The sequence below is a fragment of the Callionymus lyra genome, chromosome 5, assembly GCF_982586985.1.
Source record: "Callionymus lyra chromosome 5, fCalLyr1.hap1.1, whole genome shotgun sequence".
Lineage (NCBI taxonomy): Eukaryota > Metazoa > Chordata > Actinopteri > Syngnathiformes > Callionymidae > Callionymus > Callionymus lyra.
In genome coordinates, this window is record NC_141822.1 from 33,295,634 (window position 1) to 33,315,107 (window position 19,474).

At 40.1% G+C, this 19,474-nt stretch overlaps 1 protein-coding gene, 1 non-coding gene and 1 pseudogene across 2 annotated transcripts; 1 reads left to right on the top strand and 2 right to left on the bottom strand.

Moving 5' to 3' along the window:
- The first annotated feature begins 12,374 nt into the window (after positions 1 to 12,374).
- On the top strand, positions 12,375 to 13,723 carry LOC148080389 (gamma-crystallin 2-like). The gene is made up of 3 exons (XM_087792082.1): positions 12,375 to 12,391; positions 13,125 to 13,367; positions 13,454 to 13,723. Exons 1-3 carry the CDS (start codon positions 12,383 to 12,385, stop codon positions 13,721 to 13,723), a joined length of 522 nt encoding a protein of 173 aa, XP_087648208.1. The 5' UTR covers positions 12,375 to 12,382.
- Positions 13,724 to 14,680: 957 nt separating this feature from the next.
- LOC148080390 (U1 spliceosomal RNA) lies at positions 14,681 to 14,845 on the bottom strand. The gene has a single exon (XR_015711386.1). It is a non-coding gene; the product is annotated as a U1 spliceosomal RNA (small nuclear RNA).
- Positions 14,846 to 15,283: 438 nt separating this feature from the next.
- LOC148080391 (U2 spliceosomal RNA) lies at positions 15,284 to 15,484 on the bottom strand (annotated as a pseudogene).
- Between the last annotated feature and the right edge of the window lie 3,990 nt (positions 15,485 to 19,474).

The following is a 19,474-nucleotide window of genomic DNA, read 5'->3' on the forward strand; positions in this document are numbered from 1 at the left end:
CCCAGCATGTCCTGGTAGACGAATAAATAGTATTTTAAAGTATTCTTTGCTTTCTCTATCGTTATTGCACTTTCATAAACATACAGCACACTAAACTAGTTGTATGCAGCTTACATCACAGCTGGTGGGCCACATCTGTCCATGATATATGGCTAACTTATCTCCTTTATATCACTCATCAACAAAACTAAAACAGCTCATTCTGGGTAAATGCAACAGTTTATGTTGGGAGTGAGTATTGGTAAGAATGTGTCAAACAATGTGATAAAGGGACAATGATGCAGGATATTTTGTGATACTGTAGGAATAAGCATATATTTGTATTATTCTGATTATCGAGTACTTGACTCTAGTGTTGTAGGATTTACAGACCATTTGACCCTTACGAAGTAGTAACTGATTTATTTTTATTTGTACCCAATATATGTCCAAACATCAGCTTTAAAAGCTTCTGGAGTCGACTGTATCCTCTCGTCCTCAGTCATCGCTGGTATCTTAACGGAATTCATTGTTCCTTTAGCTGCAGGAGGACATAATGACTACTGCCATCTAGCGTCCTGAAGTTTAATTGCATCACAAACTCTTCACTGGCTGCCAGTTTCTTTCAGGATCAACTTTAAAATTCTGGTTCTTACTTTCAGATCTATTCATGGTCAGGCTCCTCCTTACATCACTGATCTGATCCAGCCTTACACCCCAGCTCGGGCTCTGAGGTCTGTGGATCAGAATCTACTGCTCCTAATCTTTGGAACGATCTTCCTCTCTCTCTGTGTTTGATGGATCTACTGACTCCTTCAAGAAACATCTTAAGACGTTTTTATTTGTTCAGGCTTTTCCTTGATTTTCTGGAACTCCTGTTGTGTTATCAGTTTTATCTTGACCTTTAAAGTATATACTTTATTGAGTATTGTTTTAATTGTTTAAGCGCTTTGTGACTCTGGTCTGGAAAAGCGCTATATAAATAAAAATTACTTACTTACTTTCTTACAAACATGAACAAATGCTGTGAATGCTTGAATGGTTATTATGAATGAAAAAATGAAATTACTTTAATTTCCGCACACATTATTGAAATATAAACCTTAAAAGAACTATGATCAAAATGAAATGTGGTTTCAAAGCCCAATATCAATACAGCGTGTATTGATATTTTCTCACAGCCCTTGTTGAAGCTCTTATAGTTGAACTGGGCCCCTGCCCCACAGATGAGCCGCCATTGATCCCTATTCGCTCTGAGAGCTCTCTCTAATAGAAGCTCCCGGTCCAGAGAAGTCTTGGCAGAAGGCACAGCTTAAAGAGTCTTGCCAGCCCTGACTTGTCCTGAGATGTGCGCCAGGTTTCCACTTCTTTGCAAACACACTGAATGGCCACAGTGTCCCTAAGGTCAGTCGTGCCCAAAACCCGTTTGCCCATCTTAAACTTCCAGAATCCGGATCTGCGTGTGGGAGAAGTGAAAGCTCCTTTTCCAAACTTACAACCAATTCAGATGTTCGTTCATCAGGAATGATGCGGGTGCACATGGATGCAGTTTGTTCCTAGAGCTTCTAAAGTTGTTTTTTTTCTTATACTAGCTCAGCACTAATTATAAAGAAGCACTAATTATAGTGGGGAAACTAAGTTTAGGTTAGGTTAGGTAGGTTAGGTAGAACTTTATTGATCCCTCAGGAGGTCTCCTTCGGGAAATTGTTATTTTCCAATTAGCCACAGCAATACAGCAATTTTTCATAAAAATAAATAAAAATAAAATAAGAACAAAGAGAAATAAAGAGAAAGAACAAGATGATACAATCTAAGTCTAAAGATAAAGAACATAGATCAAAGAAAAATAACAAAAACAAAGGATACAAAGATTAACATAGAATAGAACATCATGATACTTTTACTCCACTCCTGCCCCCAAACTCAGAAAATGCATCATTAGAAGTTTATCATTAGAACATTGTAATAACATGATAATATAATTAAAGTAGCGGTAAATAATCACGGAAATGATGAGGAGAAGGATTTGTAAGAAAACTAAAGTTTAGTTCAACATTTTCACATGACTGTTGAAAGGATGAATAGGGTAAGATGGGAAAGAAATAAAAAGAGAAAAATACCTAAGTATGTCATTACAGGAGTGCCAATATTTTGGAACCATATAATGTGGAACTGATTTAGAAAACTGCAAAAAAATCTGACATGAATTAGCCAATCTTTGAAATGCTTTCTTCTAATCTAGCCAGACTCTGATTCAATAGGTGTAGTTGAGCTGAATTATGATTGAAGTTACGCCCATTTCTTTGAACCAGGCTGTAAACATTTTTTTAGAGTCAAAAGTATGTTTTATTTTACTTAGTGTGATTGTTACTTGCAGTCTTTTTGCAGGCAGCCTCAAGTGGACACTTGATGAACTACTGCTTAAAGCTAGCCATCAGAGACAGCTGTTCAACCACATGTTTGTTTGTTCATAAATAACCTCAAATGTTTTTCACTGCAATTTCTGTTAAGATTGGAGCCCTTGGCTACTCTTATCATCTTAATTTTGTTTTTGACGATAGTCTTTTCCCCAAATTCCTGGTCAATATATTTTTTTTATTGACAAATAAGGAAACAAATCTACCTCGAGTCTATACCATTGTATTTTCTGTAGGCAATTTGACGAGCCACGGTCTACTTTAGACGCTAGATGGCGCTACTTGAGCGTTTTCAAGAAAGGTTTTTTTTTATACAGTATAAAAGCAACTTTTGATTGGACATAACAGCTTATAATAATTAAACACGTTAATATGTCGTTTCATGACTTATCAGAAAATCATAATCAGAAACTTTTATGCCATTTGTTTTGGTGGCATTACAGAATACTAAAAAGGAAAAAATACGAATGGAATAAAAATAGATTAATTTAATAAAATACAAATAAAATACATTCCATTTAATTTAACAATATACAAGATCCGGACAGCAGACGGGTAGAAAGAGTTAGTGAACCATGATGTTCTGGTCCGTATTGATTTCAGTCTCCTGTCGGTCAGCAGCAGTTGGAACATGGGGTGTGTCGGGTGAGAGACGTCAGGAACGATCTCCTGCCTGCACCTAGATGCCAGTTCCTGCAGTGACAGTACAGCAGAGGACCACACGGTGACAGAGGAGGTGAAATTGCACACTGGCAGTGACTGCACCAGCGTCGCCTGTGGGAGTTGGAATTTACTCAACTGATGCAGAAGTAGAGTTGGCAAACTGAAAAGAGTTTGAGTTATAATAAAAATAATAATACATTAATATAATATAATTATCTCAAAGCAGATAGAACACTTTGTTTTGCTAGTAGAACACTTTGACATAGGTAACAGAGCAGGCTATCCACGTAAAGCGCAGTGCTGTAGTGCAGTACACAAAATAAAATGCTATAAAAAAAATCAGATATTGAAATACAGGAGGCTGATAGGATGATCTCACCCATGAAATTTTTAAGACACTATTCTTAAACATAAAAATGAGTTGTTCCCAATTAGCAGTCCAAAAGGTTGCAGGTTCAATCCCAGCTCCAGACAAGCTTGTGTCGTTGTGTCCCTGAGCAAGACACTTCACCCTGATTGCTCCTGATGGTGAACTTGGCGCAAGTGTGCAGCCTACTCCCATCAGTATGTGTGTATGGTTGAATTTCCCCTCGCGGGACTAATAAGGGATTCTAAAAAAAAAAAAAAAAAAAAAATATGTGGAATATCAGAGCCATTAATAAGTGTTAGAAGATAAGCCTCATATTGAGCTATTACCCTAGTTTGGGTTTATCTTAAAATTCCGACATATTTCATATCAAACAGGTTACAGAAATATATTCATTAATTAATAAATGCAGTTTTTCTCCAGCATACTTTAGCTCACATGGGCTTCAGTGAAACAATCATTAAATGTAATGGATAAATGGATGTTTTCTACAAAAACCCTTAAGATCAAAGTCTTTCCCTTGGGCTGTGGTACACGTCAAGGAGGCACTGTTTCTCCAACATTATTTTGGAGATTATTTATGGCTGAACCCTTGACATCAGTCCCAGCACCATTAAAAAAACAGAACCTATATTACTGTTTCACGATATTAGAGTAACGTGACAAAATCTGAAGTCACGAGGATTAAGAGTGAATGGCCATCCCAACTTTAAATTTAAACAGCCCGGAAACGGCTTCAAATATCTTGGAATAAATCTTACCCATACATTTTCACAATTATTCTCCTCTAATTATAATGTTTTAATTAAATAAATAAAAAAGGACATGAACAGATGGAACATGCTACCATTGTACTTGTTTCTCCCTCGACTCCTGTTTTTGTTCTAATCTCTCCCGATCATTATACCAAACACTACATTTACATTTATTAATAAACTCCTATCACAGTTTATCTGGCAAAACAAAATACTTAGATTAAAATATTGATGTGACCAAAGGTAAAAGAGGAATTGGCCTACCGAATCTAAAACTTTACAATAGCCTTTACTTACTTACCATAGGGCAGCGCAGCTGGCATGAGCTGATAAAGGGTGTTGATAGAGCAGAACACAATACCCAAGGTATTGATAACGCTGATAACCTACACTTTTTACCATCTATCAATGACATAACTTTTCAGATATGGGCAGATAAAGTATTCAAAATAATTGACCAACTTCATGAAGGAAAGTTATTAAAATCATTCAACAGCCAGAAACAGTCATGCTGTACCAAATAGTGCCTTTTTCCTGTAGCTGTAGATACATTACGAGACAGGAACTGGATGATATGATTGATTCAATATACAGACCCTTCATAGTAAACAGCACTTGGAACAGAATTCTTTTTAATTTTTAATGGGATATTTTAGTTGATTGGAAAACTGATTGGCCAGCAGAGTTAAATATGGCACTGATTGGAGGATGTTGGAATGGTTAGTGAACACTCACATATTCTGGGACTGTCCAAACTATGAGTTAACTAAATAGAAATATTAGCGGGTAAAAATAGACTTATCTGGCAAAAGACATTACTTTGGACCCCCGATTGTATCTTCTGGATGTTTGAAATAAAGATTAATTTACCCCGTACCAACTTTTCTTCACTGGAAGAAAATTCTCAGAATATAATGGATGAAAATAAACCCTCCAATGTTTAACAGATGGAGAAAATTAATGCAACTAAAGGATATTTTGTTTAAGAGAAGATGGTTTCCAGTTTTTCCATATTATGGCCTAGAACTGGTGGATTGGTAGGCAATTGCTGGGCATATTTCGATATAATTGTCATGTGTTTTCTTTTTTTTTTCCTCTCTATTTTTACATTTGTTTTCTTTAGGGTCTGAATGTGTGAACTTGGATATACATGTATATACAACATTTAAATGAAGATGCAGAAAAATTGTGTGTTTAGTTCTAGCTCAATTGTTCTCAAGGAATAGGTGAATTCAGATTTCAGAAGAAAAAAGACTTACAGGTCATTCAGCAAAAGTTTTTTAAAAAGAGACTCACCACAGCATTAAGTATGATTGTCGTTCAAAACAAGGGCCATCATTATCCAACCAAGTTGTCAACCTCAGGTTGACATGGTTTGTTTGGTACTACGTCTATAAAAACATCTTAAGAGTTTTTTCATTCATGCAGGCTTTTTCCTAATCTTCTGGAACTGTGTTTTTCTTATGCCTTGTCCTTTTAACATTTTTAAATTTGCATCTATTTTTAACTGTGTATTGTTTTTGATTGTTCAAGTTATTTGTGACCCTGGTCTAGAAATGTGCTTTACAAATAACTATTACTTACTTACAACAGAAAGCATTGAGTTTATTTGATTTCTGCTCACAGTTTTTCCCATTTGTGAAATAAATAAACCCCATTATGAGAACTAAATTCTCATTCATCTGAACTCATTTGTAAAACACCTTTAAACAATGTGCACTGAATTAGACTCAATTTGAAAAACTCATCTTTACTTTTTTTTTACCTAAAACACATTCTCAGACACATTTCCGACTGTTCATCTTTCAGTTCTCTTTTATACGCAACAACTAAAAAATAGAAATACTCCAGCACTCATTTAGTAGCAAGTGTAATGATGCAATAAAACGAAGACAAGTCTGATTACAAAATAATAATCGCAAATTTGATCACAAGCTGATCATGCTAAACTATTATCCGTATAATGCCACACAAAGATTACATTGGTGAGAAAGCAACAGAGCAAACACAGTTTCATTTTATTAACACGGTTATACATTATGAGCATTTCTCTAAAATAAAAAATATTCCAAATCAAGTATTAAAACTGAATTAATTGAATGTAAAATAATCAAATGTTTATACTAACTAACTAAAATCTAATAAATCTAAATTGGCCGACTGGGGGAGGCACATGGACTGTTGGGGGTGGGGCTTGGGATTTGCTAGTTGTTCTGGATGACCCTCTGGCCTGGGTGGCCTTCCACCTTGTCCATGATGGGGGCCATGGGTGGGCTGGTCATGGGATGGATGCTCGCTGCAGTTGTGGCTGTGACTCTCTGTGTGTGCCCTGTGTTGCATGTGCCAGGTTGGGGGCGTTTGCCTCCCTGGCTGCTGGGTGGTGCATGGCCGGGGTGGCTAGTCTTTCGGGGGCTACCCGGGAAGTGGGGCCGCAAAATGGGCAGGGACATGGTGGGGGGACAGCGAGAGCGATGAGCGGACATTTGTACCACAGAGACCGTAGTCCGCCCTTGGAATGCTGCTGGCCCCCATGGTGCTCATGACGAGGGGGAAGGCTGTGGCTGTCACAGGTTCTATGGTTTTCCTGCCCACACGACCGTGGCCTCCCTGTGACCCGGGAGACACTCACCGAAAGACCTGGACTGTTACCTGGCCGTGCTGCTCCTCGGCTCCTGGGGTGGTACACGGGCCAACTACTGGCCGTGTTATTGCAGGGCATGCGTGGACCGCGCCGCTGCTGCTGTGGTGGCTTTCGGTCCCTCTGGCCTGTCTTCCTATGGTTCTCTCCTGTGGGCGGGCTGGTGGCCTGGTGGCTGGGGGGTCTTCTTGGGCACGGGCTTGCCCTGATGCACTCTCCTCTGACTGGTTCGCTGGCTGTCTCTCGCCGGTTGACCCTCTGTCGGTCCACTTTTTGTCTGTTTTTTCACATTCACACACACACACTCACACACACACATACACACACCTCACCTTCTCTCGCCTTTGCTCTCCTCTGCATCTTTTCCCCTCAATTGAGTCTGTTCACCTGTGTATTATATACATTTGTAATCGGTCTTATCAGTTGTGAAGGAGACTGCCTGCCGGGAGCCTGGTCCTTTCAAGGTTTCTGCCTCCTAGAGGCAGTTTTTCCTTGCCACAGTGATGTTATCATAAGCTCTTGGCAGGGAACTAGAGCTGCACTGGTAGCATAGAGCAAATTTAAACTAACAATGTAAATAATAAACCATGAATCCACAGATGAAATCTTTGTAAATAATACAAAGATTACTCACTTATACACAGATAAAAGTAGGATGTGCAGTTCTGGTCCTATCAGGTCCAATATTTAATGAACCACAACCACAACTAAGCTTAAATTAGCCATCTATAAAAAACTGTTGTGGGACAATGATACCTCACCACAGGATGAACACAATACTATTATACCCTGTGATTTTTGTTTTTCTTTTGTAACTGGTGAAGGTATGCTAATAAAAAAGTTTTCTTTGTTTTAAGACTTCAATCAAATCATTTTTCATGTGGATCAAGACTAGTAATTTCCAATGCTTATATAATTCAATTCCTTCAACAAATTACACTTGCAAGTCCATATGTTGTCAGTTTTAGAACTATTTTCCATCAATCTCTTGCTCTAATTCTTATTTTTGATCAACTTGGATTTAAGGTAGATTTATCTTTATCAAAGATATGATTCTGTAGTTTCTAAATATATGATTCACTATTTTCTTTCCTGAAGGCATCATTTATTTCTTATGGGTCTTACATTTTTCTGAGTCAATTCTTTTCCCTGCTTCATGTTTTGTTCATAAAATGTTTATAGTTGGCTTAGAACAGTAGAAGCAGCTCTCCATTACTTATTTAACTTTTCGTATTGTCTATTGTATCTTTGGCTGCCACTGATGTAAATAAAAGTTGTAATGTGTTCTTGAAATGATTATTTCTGAAAATATGCATTATAGTATATATAACAAGATATTTTCCGTTCTTTGGAACTCCCCCGATGTTTAGACAATTTCCAGCTCATTTGATTGTCCTTTTTAGTATAAATTACCAATATGTACCTTCTTTTAGCATTAAGTAAAGTCTTATTAGTTTGAGGGAAGTTGGATTACAAGTTGACATGTTACTGTATTTTTGTGCGGATACTCCAATTACAATTTTTAATGTCAACAATTTATTTCAAATCATGATTACTTGTATTTGGTCATTTCTACATCTTAACTATTTCACCACATGTCCAAAGAGTAGTTTCCTAAAACTGCATTTGTTCATACATAAATGTATAATGTATAAAAGTCTGCTAGTCAAGTTTTTAGCTTTACACATGTTGGCGCATGTTTCTTGTTCACCTTCTAACAAGGAGATCTTTGATATATTTAAAAGTCTGCAGTGGACAGTGGCTTCCAGAGAGCTCCTCAACACCACCCCTATGGGTGTTTGGTTTATCCAACTAGAGAGAAGAATGTCCTATTTATTTTTCTTATTCATATGCTGTTGTGGCTTCTTGGGTTCAGTCGGTTTGACCTTAAGGTTATTCAACCTTTTTTTCTTTTTTTTGTCTCACTGTTTCTTTTAATTTATCAGAGCACTTCATTCTCATTCATCTGAACTCATTTCTAAAACACCTTTAAACCATGTGCACTGAATTAGACTCAATCTGTACTTTTCTTACCTAAAACACATTCTCAGACACATTTCTGACTGTGTTCATCTTTCAGAAAAATTGTCGTCTTTTATGCGCAACAACTAAAAAATAGTAATACTCCAGCACTCATTCTAGTCGGCTATCATCCAGTAAGACTCCAACCATGTTTGAGAAACACACAAATGATAAACCTGGGCATGTGCAGTACAGGCCAAAGCTTTAGACGAACCTTCTGATTAAATGCACTTTTTTATTTTAATGAATATAACAGATTTTAGATTCTCACTGAAGGCATCAAAACTATGGAGGAATTAATTTGGAATTATTACTTAACTAAGAAAGTGTGAAATAACAAAAATAAAAACAGGTTTAATGTTCTAGTTGTCATATTTTGCTGCATTGCAGACTTTTGGCCTTTTCTTGAAAATGCAACAGTCTTGAAGGAGTTTCCTAAAGTCTCTAATCTGAGCTGCTGTTAACTTGTTACTTCACAGGCTTGTGACATGAATCAACTTATTCTCAGCCTTCCTTTCCTGGAGCTCATGCGAGCCAATCTGCTTGTATTCAGTGTTTTCGGAATTGTAAGGATTGACTGAACTTCTTTTCTTAATGTAAAGATGGTTATTTGTTTCTCTTTACTTGCAAAAGTATGAATTCTACTGGTTGTCCAATGGGGCCGTCGGCTATGTATTAACCTGACTTCTGCACAACACAAATGACGGCACCAACTCCATTAAAAAGTCAAGAAATTCTGCAACATAACGCTGACAAGGCACATCTGTGAAGTTAAATCCAATTTAGGTAACTACCTCTTGAACTTATACAGAAGGTCAAGAGTACTCAAAGTGGTTATTAGAGCAAAGGGAGCCCACTTAAAAGAAAACTAAAATATAAAATATAATATGTGTCATTCCACACATTTTTGATGCCTTCAGCGTCTTTAATCTTTTGGAAATTTTGAATCAGAAAATCATTGTTTCATTATTTAACAGAATAAAGGAATCCAGTTAAAGGACCCCCCTCCCCCTCCATCTCTGCCCCCCACTCTTCACAAAGCTGTTTTTCCCCTGCTTCAGCCCCCTCCCCCCAACTGTTCTGACCTCCAAGCCACCTTTCTCCCCCCCAACACGCCCTACTGCCTCAGCTGCCCAACCCCCCACAGCCACCTCTCTCTGTTACATCTGAACAGGTGAGGAGAGAATTAAGGCGACTGAAGATCAGGAAAGCTGCTGGACCAGATGGACTCAGCCCCAGACTGCTCAGGGACTGTGCTGATCAACTTTGTGAGTTGGTCACACACATCTTCAACCTGAGCCTCAAACTGGAGAAGGTCCCGGTCCAGTGGAAGACCTCCTGTGTGGTTCCGGTTCCCAAGGCGGTGCACGCGAAGGAACCAAGCCACTTCAGACCAGTCGCCCTGACCTCCCATCTGATGAAGACCTTGGAGAGGCTGGTACTCCGCCATCTACGCACGACGGTGAGCTCTGCGTTGGATCCGCTGCAGTTCGCCTACAGGCCAAAGATGGGGGTGGATGACGCCGTCATCTACCTGCAGCACCGGGCACTGACTCATCTGGAAGGCGCCGGTAGCACTGTCAGAGTCATGTTTTTTGACTTCTCAAGTGCTTTCAACACCATCCAGCCGGCGCTGCTAAGGAAGAAGATGGAGGACGCAGGAGTTGGGACACAGCTGGCAGCATGGACGATGGACTACCTCACCAACAGGCCGCAGTATGTGAGGCTGCAGGACTGCAGGTCTGAGGTGACCATCTGCAGCACCGGGGTGCCTCAAGGGACAGTGCTGTCACCTTTCCTTTTTTCCCTCTACACGGCGGACTTTACCTATGACTCCAGCAGCTGTCACCTCCAGAAGTTTTCTGACGACTCGGCCATTGTGGGCTGCGTGTCTGGGGGGGGCGAGCTGGAGTACAGGTCAGTCATCAAGGACTTTGTTGACTGGTGTGAGAGCAACTCCCTTTGCTTAAACACCGGTAAGACAAGGGAGATGGTGATTGACTTCAGGAAAAAGTCCCCACCACATCAACCGGTGAGCATCCAGGGCTCGGACATTATATTATCATATTATCTCTTTTATTATTTCTTTTTCCTTGCACTTTATTTTTTTAAACTGCGCTGTTGTGAAAGTGTGTTTCCCCTCTGGGGATGAATACAACTTTTCTATTTCATTTCTATTTCTAAAGGTTAGAATAAAAGGAATCCAAAGGAAGGTTAAAAGACAACGTCACATAAAAGCCTGTCAGTAAAATTGTGTTTCTTTAATAGTTTAAAAAGAAGGCACACACTCCTCATCTCACCTTTTACAAAGTCAAAGTGCTCTAACAGAAGATAGAGAGAGAAAATGCATGTGTGTGAAAGAGAAACGGAGGCACACAGATAAAGTGTGTGTGTGATTGTGTGAGAGAGTGATCGTTCATGTATCTTTTGTGTATGATAAGAGCAGTTAAAGGTCCTACAGTTGATGTCGTTTGAGAAAATAGTGTTTTCATCATCTCAGATATTCATGTTGTTTAAAGTCATAACTCATGAGGTAGAACACACTATCTGCTAACAATTATACTACGTAACTTCGGACAGTCTGAGTGTCATGTGACCCCCAAACTGCTTTACAAAAGTGAGTCCGAGTTTCATATGAAGTACTGAGAGACTTTTTGTTCTTACCATAACATAAATCCATACATTGACCCAACAAGGTTGTTTTGTAGACAAATGTACACACATTAAAATAGCAACAACTAAAGAATTAGCAAAGTTGCAGTTACACAATTCCAACACTACTGGAAGCCAGAAACACTAGCCAAGACTACATATAGGCCCATAATACCCAGATTCACTGGGATGGAAACATAAAAGAGGAGCTGTTGCATAGAGCAGCAAAGTGGAGAGGACTCCAGAAAAAAATACCGAACACTATTTTTTGTTTGAACTTTCATGTGGAAGTCTTTAAGTTACATCATGTTTTGATCAAATTCCTCTCACTTAAAAACTTATATTGACTGAATGGAGTGTTTTAAAAAAAAAAATCCTTAAATATTAATTTTTGAATTTCATCATTGTACCAACTTAACTGAAGATTCTGGAAGTATGCACGGCACAAACCTATAAAACAACATCTGCATCAGAGCCTTAGTAACGTCACCCTTGAGTGATTTCAAGCCTTGCTGCTGACCCGTAAAGAACCAACCATTAATAAAACCCACTCCGAGTTTCCATCTCTAGACTTTGTGTCATGGTAGCATCATGAGAATGTTTATCCATAAACGTACTTATGATCTTATATGCTCTGGTTATGAATTCATAAAGCACGAAGTTCAACTGACTTTTATTATATTTTAGCATTGACTTCTGATATCCTCTTATGGAAGAAGGGAAGGAAATATAAGGGATGTTTTGTTCAGAGAAAACCTGCTGATACGCTGTATGACCGTCCACAACAGCCAGAAAGAGCTGACAAGTGTGCTCATTGTTGTCCAGCACAATGACGTGGCTTTATAAAAGCCCTGTGCCATGGCTGCAGCTGTTCCAGGTTGACGACATCATGGGAAAGGTAAGGCTGTGTTTTGGCACTTTAGGTGTGGATCGACCACAGAGTATGCCCTACAGATCCCAGCTCCATTCTGTGTTGTTTGTGTTTTATTCTGAAAACAAGCAAAGTAAATGGAAGTCGATCCGTAAACCCAACATTGATCTTAATCTGGGTAACGCACCATGAAGGTTGTTTCACTTACCTGAAGATTTTTAATTGCGCTCACAGGATTTTTACAGGAAGTAGAAATGGCTTTTTTGGATGCAAGTTTAAAACAAAACATGTTGGCAAACTTCTGGCAGAGACAGCAACCATTTCTGGGTACATTTAATATTTTGCTTCCAACACACTTAACTAGCGGTTTCGGTCAGTTTTGTGTGTGTGTGTAAATGTTCCGTGTAGAGTCTTATAGAATTATTCAGGCCATGGCTATCCAGAAGGTTCCAAAGGTCGGTAGAGTTTCAGTTCATTCAATGTTCCTATAAATTCAGTCATTAGGTTTATATAAAAATATAAAATATAACAATCTCTCCAATTAGAAATACAACTTGTACCCTTTGACTAAAAAAATCCTCTCAGGTCGTATTCTCTCGTTGTGTTAAAAAATGTTCCTTGTCTAACATCCAAAATCAAAGAATGGAAACAAGTTGATTGGCTGAGTTTTCAATTTCGTAACAGGTCGACCTCCGTTTTCTGTTTGTTTTTGTTTTTTTAATAGATCGTATTGAAAAATCAACTAATGTGCTTCTTCTAGATCACGTTTTACGAGGACAGAAACTTCCAGGGGCGCTCTTACGAGTGCAGCAACGAGTGCTCCGACCTGCACTCCCACTTCAGACGCTGCAACTCCATCAGAGTGGACAGCGGGGAATGGATGGTCTATGAAAGACCCGGCTTCTCTGGGTACCAATACTTCCTCAAGAAGGGGGAATATCCAGACTACCAGAAATGGATGGGCTTCAATGACTGTTTGCGATCCTGCCACATGATTCCAAAGGTAATATTGAGTTGGTTATGGGACTTTGTCTGGGGTTTATCATTTCCTTCCACCTTTTACTTGCTTACTTTTCGTCTCCTTCACAGCATCAAGGCTCTCACAAAATGTTGATCTACGAACGTCCAGAGTTCCGTGGGCAGGTGATGGAGCTGGCGGAGGACCGCTCCTCGCTTCAGGAGCGCACGCATTTTAATGACATCAACTCCTGCAACGTTCTGGATGGCAACTGGATCTTTTACGAGCATCCCAACTTCAGAGGGCGTCAGTACCTGGTGCGCCCTGGAGAGTACAAGAAGTTCAATGACTGGGGCAGCATGAGCCCACGAGTGGGTTCCATCCGCCGCATCACCATGTAAAGGAGAAGTCAGCACTGTGTTCAGGGTTGTCAATAAAGTATTGTCAATAGAATTTATGTTTTTTATTTTTTGAGTCAACAGAATATTTGATAATTTGTCCTGATACTGCATTTAACTCAGTTGTGATGCATTACTGAAATCAGTGGATATATGAGGGAGGATAACAATTAATCAGCATCAGTTATTTATTAGAAGAATTTCCAGACGAAACTGCAGTGTGAATGGTGAATCTTTAACTTGTAATACTTGAAATTATGATTGATGTTGATGATGATGAAGTTTGATTAGGATTCAAAGTAAAAAGTTATGATAGCATAAAGGAAAAAGATAAATTTGTAGAAGTTGAGATAAAATGTAAGGGGGGGAAATAAAGAAAACAGAAAAGAAGAAGAGAAATAAAAGAAAATCCCATAATATAACTTTATCTAGTAACGTGGAACCTCCCATAATAGAAATGTATCTAGTAACATGGAACATCCCTTAATAGAACTTTATCTAGTAACATGGAACATCACACAATAGATGTTTATCCATTACCATTGAACAACCCAAAATAAAACTTTATCTAGTTACATGAAACATCGGAATAATTTAACTTTATCTAGTAACACAGAACTTCCTGTCAGGGTGCGAAAGGAAACCCAGGAGCAGAAAGTGTCTGTTCGTCAAACTTGACAGTTTATTAAGAGCAGGCAGAGGGATCGTCACAGGTAGTTCAGGAAAATAAGGGAAAGGCAAACAGGTACGATATCCGAAAAACAGATCAAGGGCACAGGCAGGCAGAAAAACGAGAAAACGTACCAGGGTCAAAACCGGGAAGACAATCAATCTCGAAAACAGGAGTCAAACACGGGACATGAGAGCCCGATTTTAACTTGATCCCAGAAGGTGAGTCCAACCTACCCGGCTTCCACACGAGCTTGCATCAAACTAAAGCATTCTTTAACAAGTGATGAACGGGGGAGAGCGCGAACGCAGTCCCCCACTACCAGAAATTTTGCAGTCGAGATTCCCACATTTGGGGAATTCGCAAAGGTCAGCATGACCTAGAGTGCAATGGCCGGGCCTCGCTTTGGGTGAACCACCTTCCTGATCATGGTGTCTCCCCTGCCAGGTAAGTATGAATTGTAGAGCTCATAGACTTGATGGCCTGGAAAAAATACCTTTATTTCTAGTTCTTACTCATGGTGGAGTAATGAGCCACACAGTAAGAACCCAGACCTAGTAAGGAGAGCAACACTATGAAAGGAACCAGACAGATTAAGGAACCATATAGGGTAAGGAACAAGGCAGAGTAAGGAGCAACACTATGAAAGGAACCAGAGAGAGTAAGGAACCATATAGGGTAAGGAACAAGGCAGAGTAAGGAGCAACACTATGAAAGAAACCAGAGAAAGTAAGGAACCATATAGGGTAAGGAGCCATACAGAGAAGGGAACCAGGAAGGGTAAGGAACGAAATACCCCCATCCTTCTCCTCACTTGAACACTCCACATCAATTGGGAAAGGCCTTGGCCAACCGCTTGAGCGGTTTGTACACTTAAATTCCATACAACTTTTAGGGTTTTCGGTGTTCCCAGAGATAATGCAATACCGGGTCAATGCGCAGAGAGGGTGGAGCAAGCCCCTGGCCCTTCTCCCATGTCCAAAAATCAATTTAATATATGGTCTCCAGATAGGAGACGTATCAGATATTAAACTGATAAGAACAGATTTTTTTATTGGCAGTTCAGTAATGTCTTTTCACATTTTTAAAGGGATTTAAAAACAAAAAAACAAAAAACATACAGTTAAAAGAGAGACTAAAACAAGGTATAAAAACCATTTCCTTTCTCTTCTCTCTTGGCTGTTGTGCAGGAGCAGGGCGAGTCCAAGATATGTTCCCCAACGCTTCCACCTCCAACGGAAAACTGGTCCGTCCCCAGGTGAACAGAGCCTTCCTCCCCATAGCTCCTACCCATGAGCCACACCCAGAGAACCATGGTCCACCTCTGCCTTGAGCTTCACCGTGTGGCCCCGGTTCCTTCGTCCGGTGAAGCAGAGACAGCGCTTCTTTGCGACTGTGTCCAGGGCCCGCCGCTTTCTCTCAAGGTGTGATGGTTAGAGAGGCCCTGCGGAGCACAACCACGGGGGGTGTCTGCCACTGCTTCCTCGCCAACAGGTTTCTGGAGAACCACAGGCTTTCTTTTATCGCGGCTAGGGTGAGCCATTAACCTGCCAACACCTTGCAGGGATCCTTCTCTGGCTCACCCCATACAGCACCATTTGGGCTGTCATGTCTCCACCTGTTGGCAAGTTCGGGAATTGCAAGGAACCGGCTAGTGCCCACAGCTCGACAGCAGAACTGCACTCCCAGAAGAGGTGCCTCACTGACTCAGAGGCGCCACACCCTGGCCGTGGGCAGGTTGAATGCACCGCCATCCCTCTGGAGTGCATGATGGAACTGACCGGGAGGATCTCGTGGGCCACCATCCAGGACATATCCCGTAGTCCGTTGGTGAGGGCAGGGTGGTTCACATTCTTCCAAACCGTGCTGGGCTCACCTTGGGTAAGCCCACGCACTGGACTCACTGGTTCCCGCTCCTGCACAAGAGACACATAAGAGTTTAATTTACTTAAAACATGTTCATCTCCTTCAAGATTAAAACCCTTTAAAAATGTCTCGATAAAACCATAGGAGGGTGGCATGTTTAAAGACACTGGCACTCGGAGGTCCCACTTCACCAGTCCTAATCATCGTCGTCGTCGTAGTACCCCATCCCGAAACATGTCATTGCTACGATTTTTGGATTTCTGGATGGGGCGGTTACTATTTTTAGGTGGAGGGATGTGTAATGTCCTCCGAGTACCAGTCTGAGGTCTGGAACCCCTTTCCCTCCCTTTTCTTTTTATTTTTTTGTTGTCGCTCTCTTCAACCTTTCGGTTTTTGAGCCATAAAAAATAAAAGAGCTTTCAACAGTTAAAAGCACCCTCCTAGGCAGAGTAAAAACTGAACATACCAATAAAAAAAAGGGGTATTATAACTGTCTTTATAATTAAAATCTTCCCTTCAAAACTCAGTCGTCTTAGTTCCCAGTATCCAAGTCTTTGGCTAACTTTTCCTAACACCTGGCTCCAATTTGTCGCCCCCTCCCCGTTTTTGTCAAATTTTACCCCAAGTATTTTTAGTTCAGTCTGGGTTACTGTCCAAGGTAGTCCATAGGTCCAAGGTCCATAGAAGTGGGCATGGGTCTTGTCTCTGTTGAGCTTGGACCCAGAGGTCAGTCCAAACCAGTCAGTCAGGTCTAAGGTTCTGTGTAGAGAGAGGAGGTCAGTACAGAGAATACTAAAATCGTCCATATATAAAAAAAATGTTGCCTCCCTCCCTCCACTACCTGGATTTGGTAGCCCTTTGGTCCATTGGTCCCTTCTCAAGACCTGTGCCAGAGGTTCAATGGAAGCCACATACAGGAGGGCAGATAACGGACATCCCTGTAGGACACCGCAGCGGATGTTTACTGCTTTTGTCAGATGCCCGTTAACAACAAATCTGCTAGTTATATCCTGGTATAGCAGGCCCACCCAATCCAAGTATTTTTTTGGAAAAAACATATTTTGCAGTACCTTGAAGAGATACTGGTGCGAGATCTGATCAAAGGCTTTTTCAAAATCTAAATTTAAAACTAGAAGCCAGATGTTTCTGTCTCTCGCCAGACAGATGGCGTATCAGTATGAGGTTGTCTGTGATCTTCCTCCCAGGGACGGCACAGGCTTGATCCGGGTGGATCAGCCCATCTAAAAAAGGAGACATACGTGATGCTAAAATCTTACTAAAAAGTTTACAATCAACATTTAAAAGCGTAATTGGTCTCCAGTTCCGGATGTCTGTCTTGTCTTTGTGTAAAAGTGTTACTATTCCTACTCTAAATCTCTCGGGAAGTGTCGTCATTGTGTCAAAGTCGTTAAAAACAGCAAGCAAGTCGGGGGTTAAAATGTCCCAGAACGTCCAATAAAATTCCACAGGGAGTCCATCCTCTCCTGGGCTTTTATGTTTTTTAAAGGTTTTTATTCATTGTTCCATATCAATTTCTGTAAACGTTTTTGTTAAAGTTTCACTTTCGTTGATCGTTTTTGACACCATTTTTAGAAGTTTATTTAAAACATTCTCTTCAACCTGCTTTTTGCTATATATATTTTTCAAATTAAAAATCCCTCCCCCCTGTTTAAAATCTTCCTAAAACAATAGCGTGTAGACTTTTCCCCTTCTTCTATTTCTCTTTCTTTGCTCCTTATTATAGCCCCTTTACTCTTCTTTTCACTTATTACAGTCATTTCCTGTTTTACATTCAAAATCTCCTCGTTAAAATCGATACCATTTTGGTTTAATAAAAAGTATCGTTGTAGTCTTTTCTGCAGTCCCATCATGCGTCTGTCGTCCCTATCTTTTGTCTTTTTACCTGCCTTTATAAAGAAAGTCTGTGTCCTAACTTTCACCATTTCCCACCAGTGCAGTGTTTTAAAGCAGTCGCATAGTTTAAAATCTTTTCGGATATCCTGTAATAAAAACTACGTTTTGTCCATTTTAAAATCGAACCCCGCTCCTTTGCGGTCACTATTACTTAAAATACAATTAAAATCCCCTCCAACAACTAAAGGTCTCCTACCTAGCATGTGGGACTGCAGGTCTTCTAAGGTAAGGTAAGGTAAGGTAAAACTTTATTGATCCACAGGAGGTCTCCTTCGGGAAATTGTTTTTTTCCAATAGCCACAGAAAATACAGCAATTTTTCATGAAAAATAAAAAATAAATCAAAATAAAATAAGAACAAGAACATAAAGAGAAAGAACAAGATGACACAATCTAAGTCTAAAGATAAATACAAAGAACATAGATCAAAGAAAAACAACAAAGACAAAGGATACAAAGACTAACATAGAACAGAACATCCAGATAGATAGATAGATAGATACTTTATTCATCTCCTTAGAGAAATTCACGGTTCAGCAGCTCCAGAATATGTTACAAAGAAATAGAAACAAAGAGGCATGCAAGTTATGTACAGTCTAGTATATACTGAAACATATGTATAAAAAGGAAAAAAAAAAAAAAAAAAAGTTAAAAAATATATATAAAGACGTTAAAAAGAATGGGATGAGTCTGTGTCATGTATGATGCAGGTTGAAGAGTCTGATGGAATGGGGGAGGAATGATCTCCTCAGTCTTTCAGTGGAGCATGACATTGACAGCAGTCTGTCAGATATTTTCACTCCACTCCTGCCCCCGAACTCAGAATTGTACAATTTAATAGCCCAAGGAATGAATGAGTCCTTGAGTCTATTTGTTTTGCACCTGGGTAGGAGCATTCGTGCACTCATTCTGCTTCTATGCTCACTGATGGCAGTGTTCAGAGGATGACTGTCATCATCCATGATGGACAGTAGTTTGTCCAGTGATCTCCTCTCAGCAACTGTCACCAGTGAGTCCAGCCTTATGCCAACCACAGAGCCAGCCCTCCTGATCAACCTGTCCAACCTGTTGACACTCCTCTTGGACACATTTCCACCCCAACACACCACAGCATAGAACAGGACACTGGCCACCACAGACTGGTCGAACATGCAGAGGAGCTTCTTGCAGATGTTAAATGATCGAAGCCTCCTCAGAAAGTACAGTCTACTCTGAACTTCCTTATATACATGGTCTGCGTTGCAGGACCAGTCCAGTTTACTGTCCAGCCACACGCCGAGGTACTCATAGTTGTCAACTATCTCC

Excerpts from the sequence above, each read along its gene's own strand:
- LOC148080389 (XM_087792082.1), top strand. Across the intron at positions 13,368-13,453 it reads CCTGCCACATGATTCCAAAG|CATCAAGGCTCTCACAAAAT; the intron begins GTAATATTGAGT and ends TCTCCTTCACAG.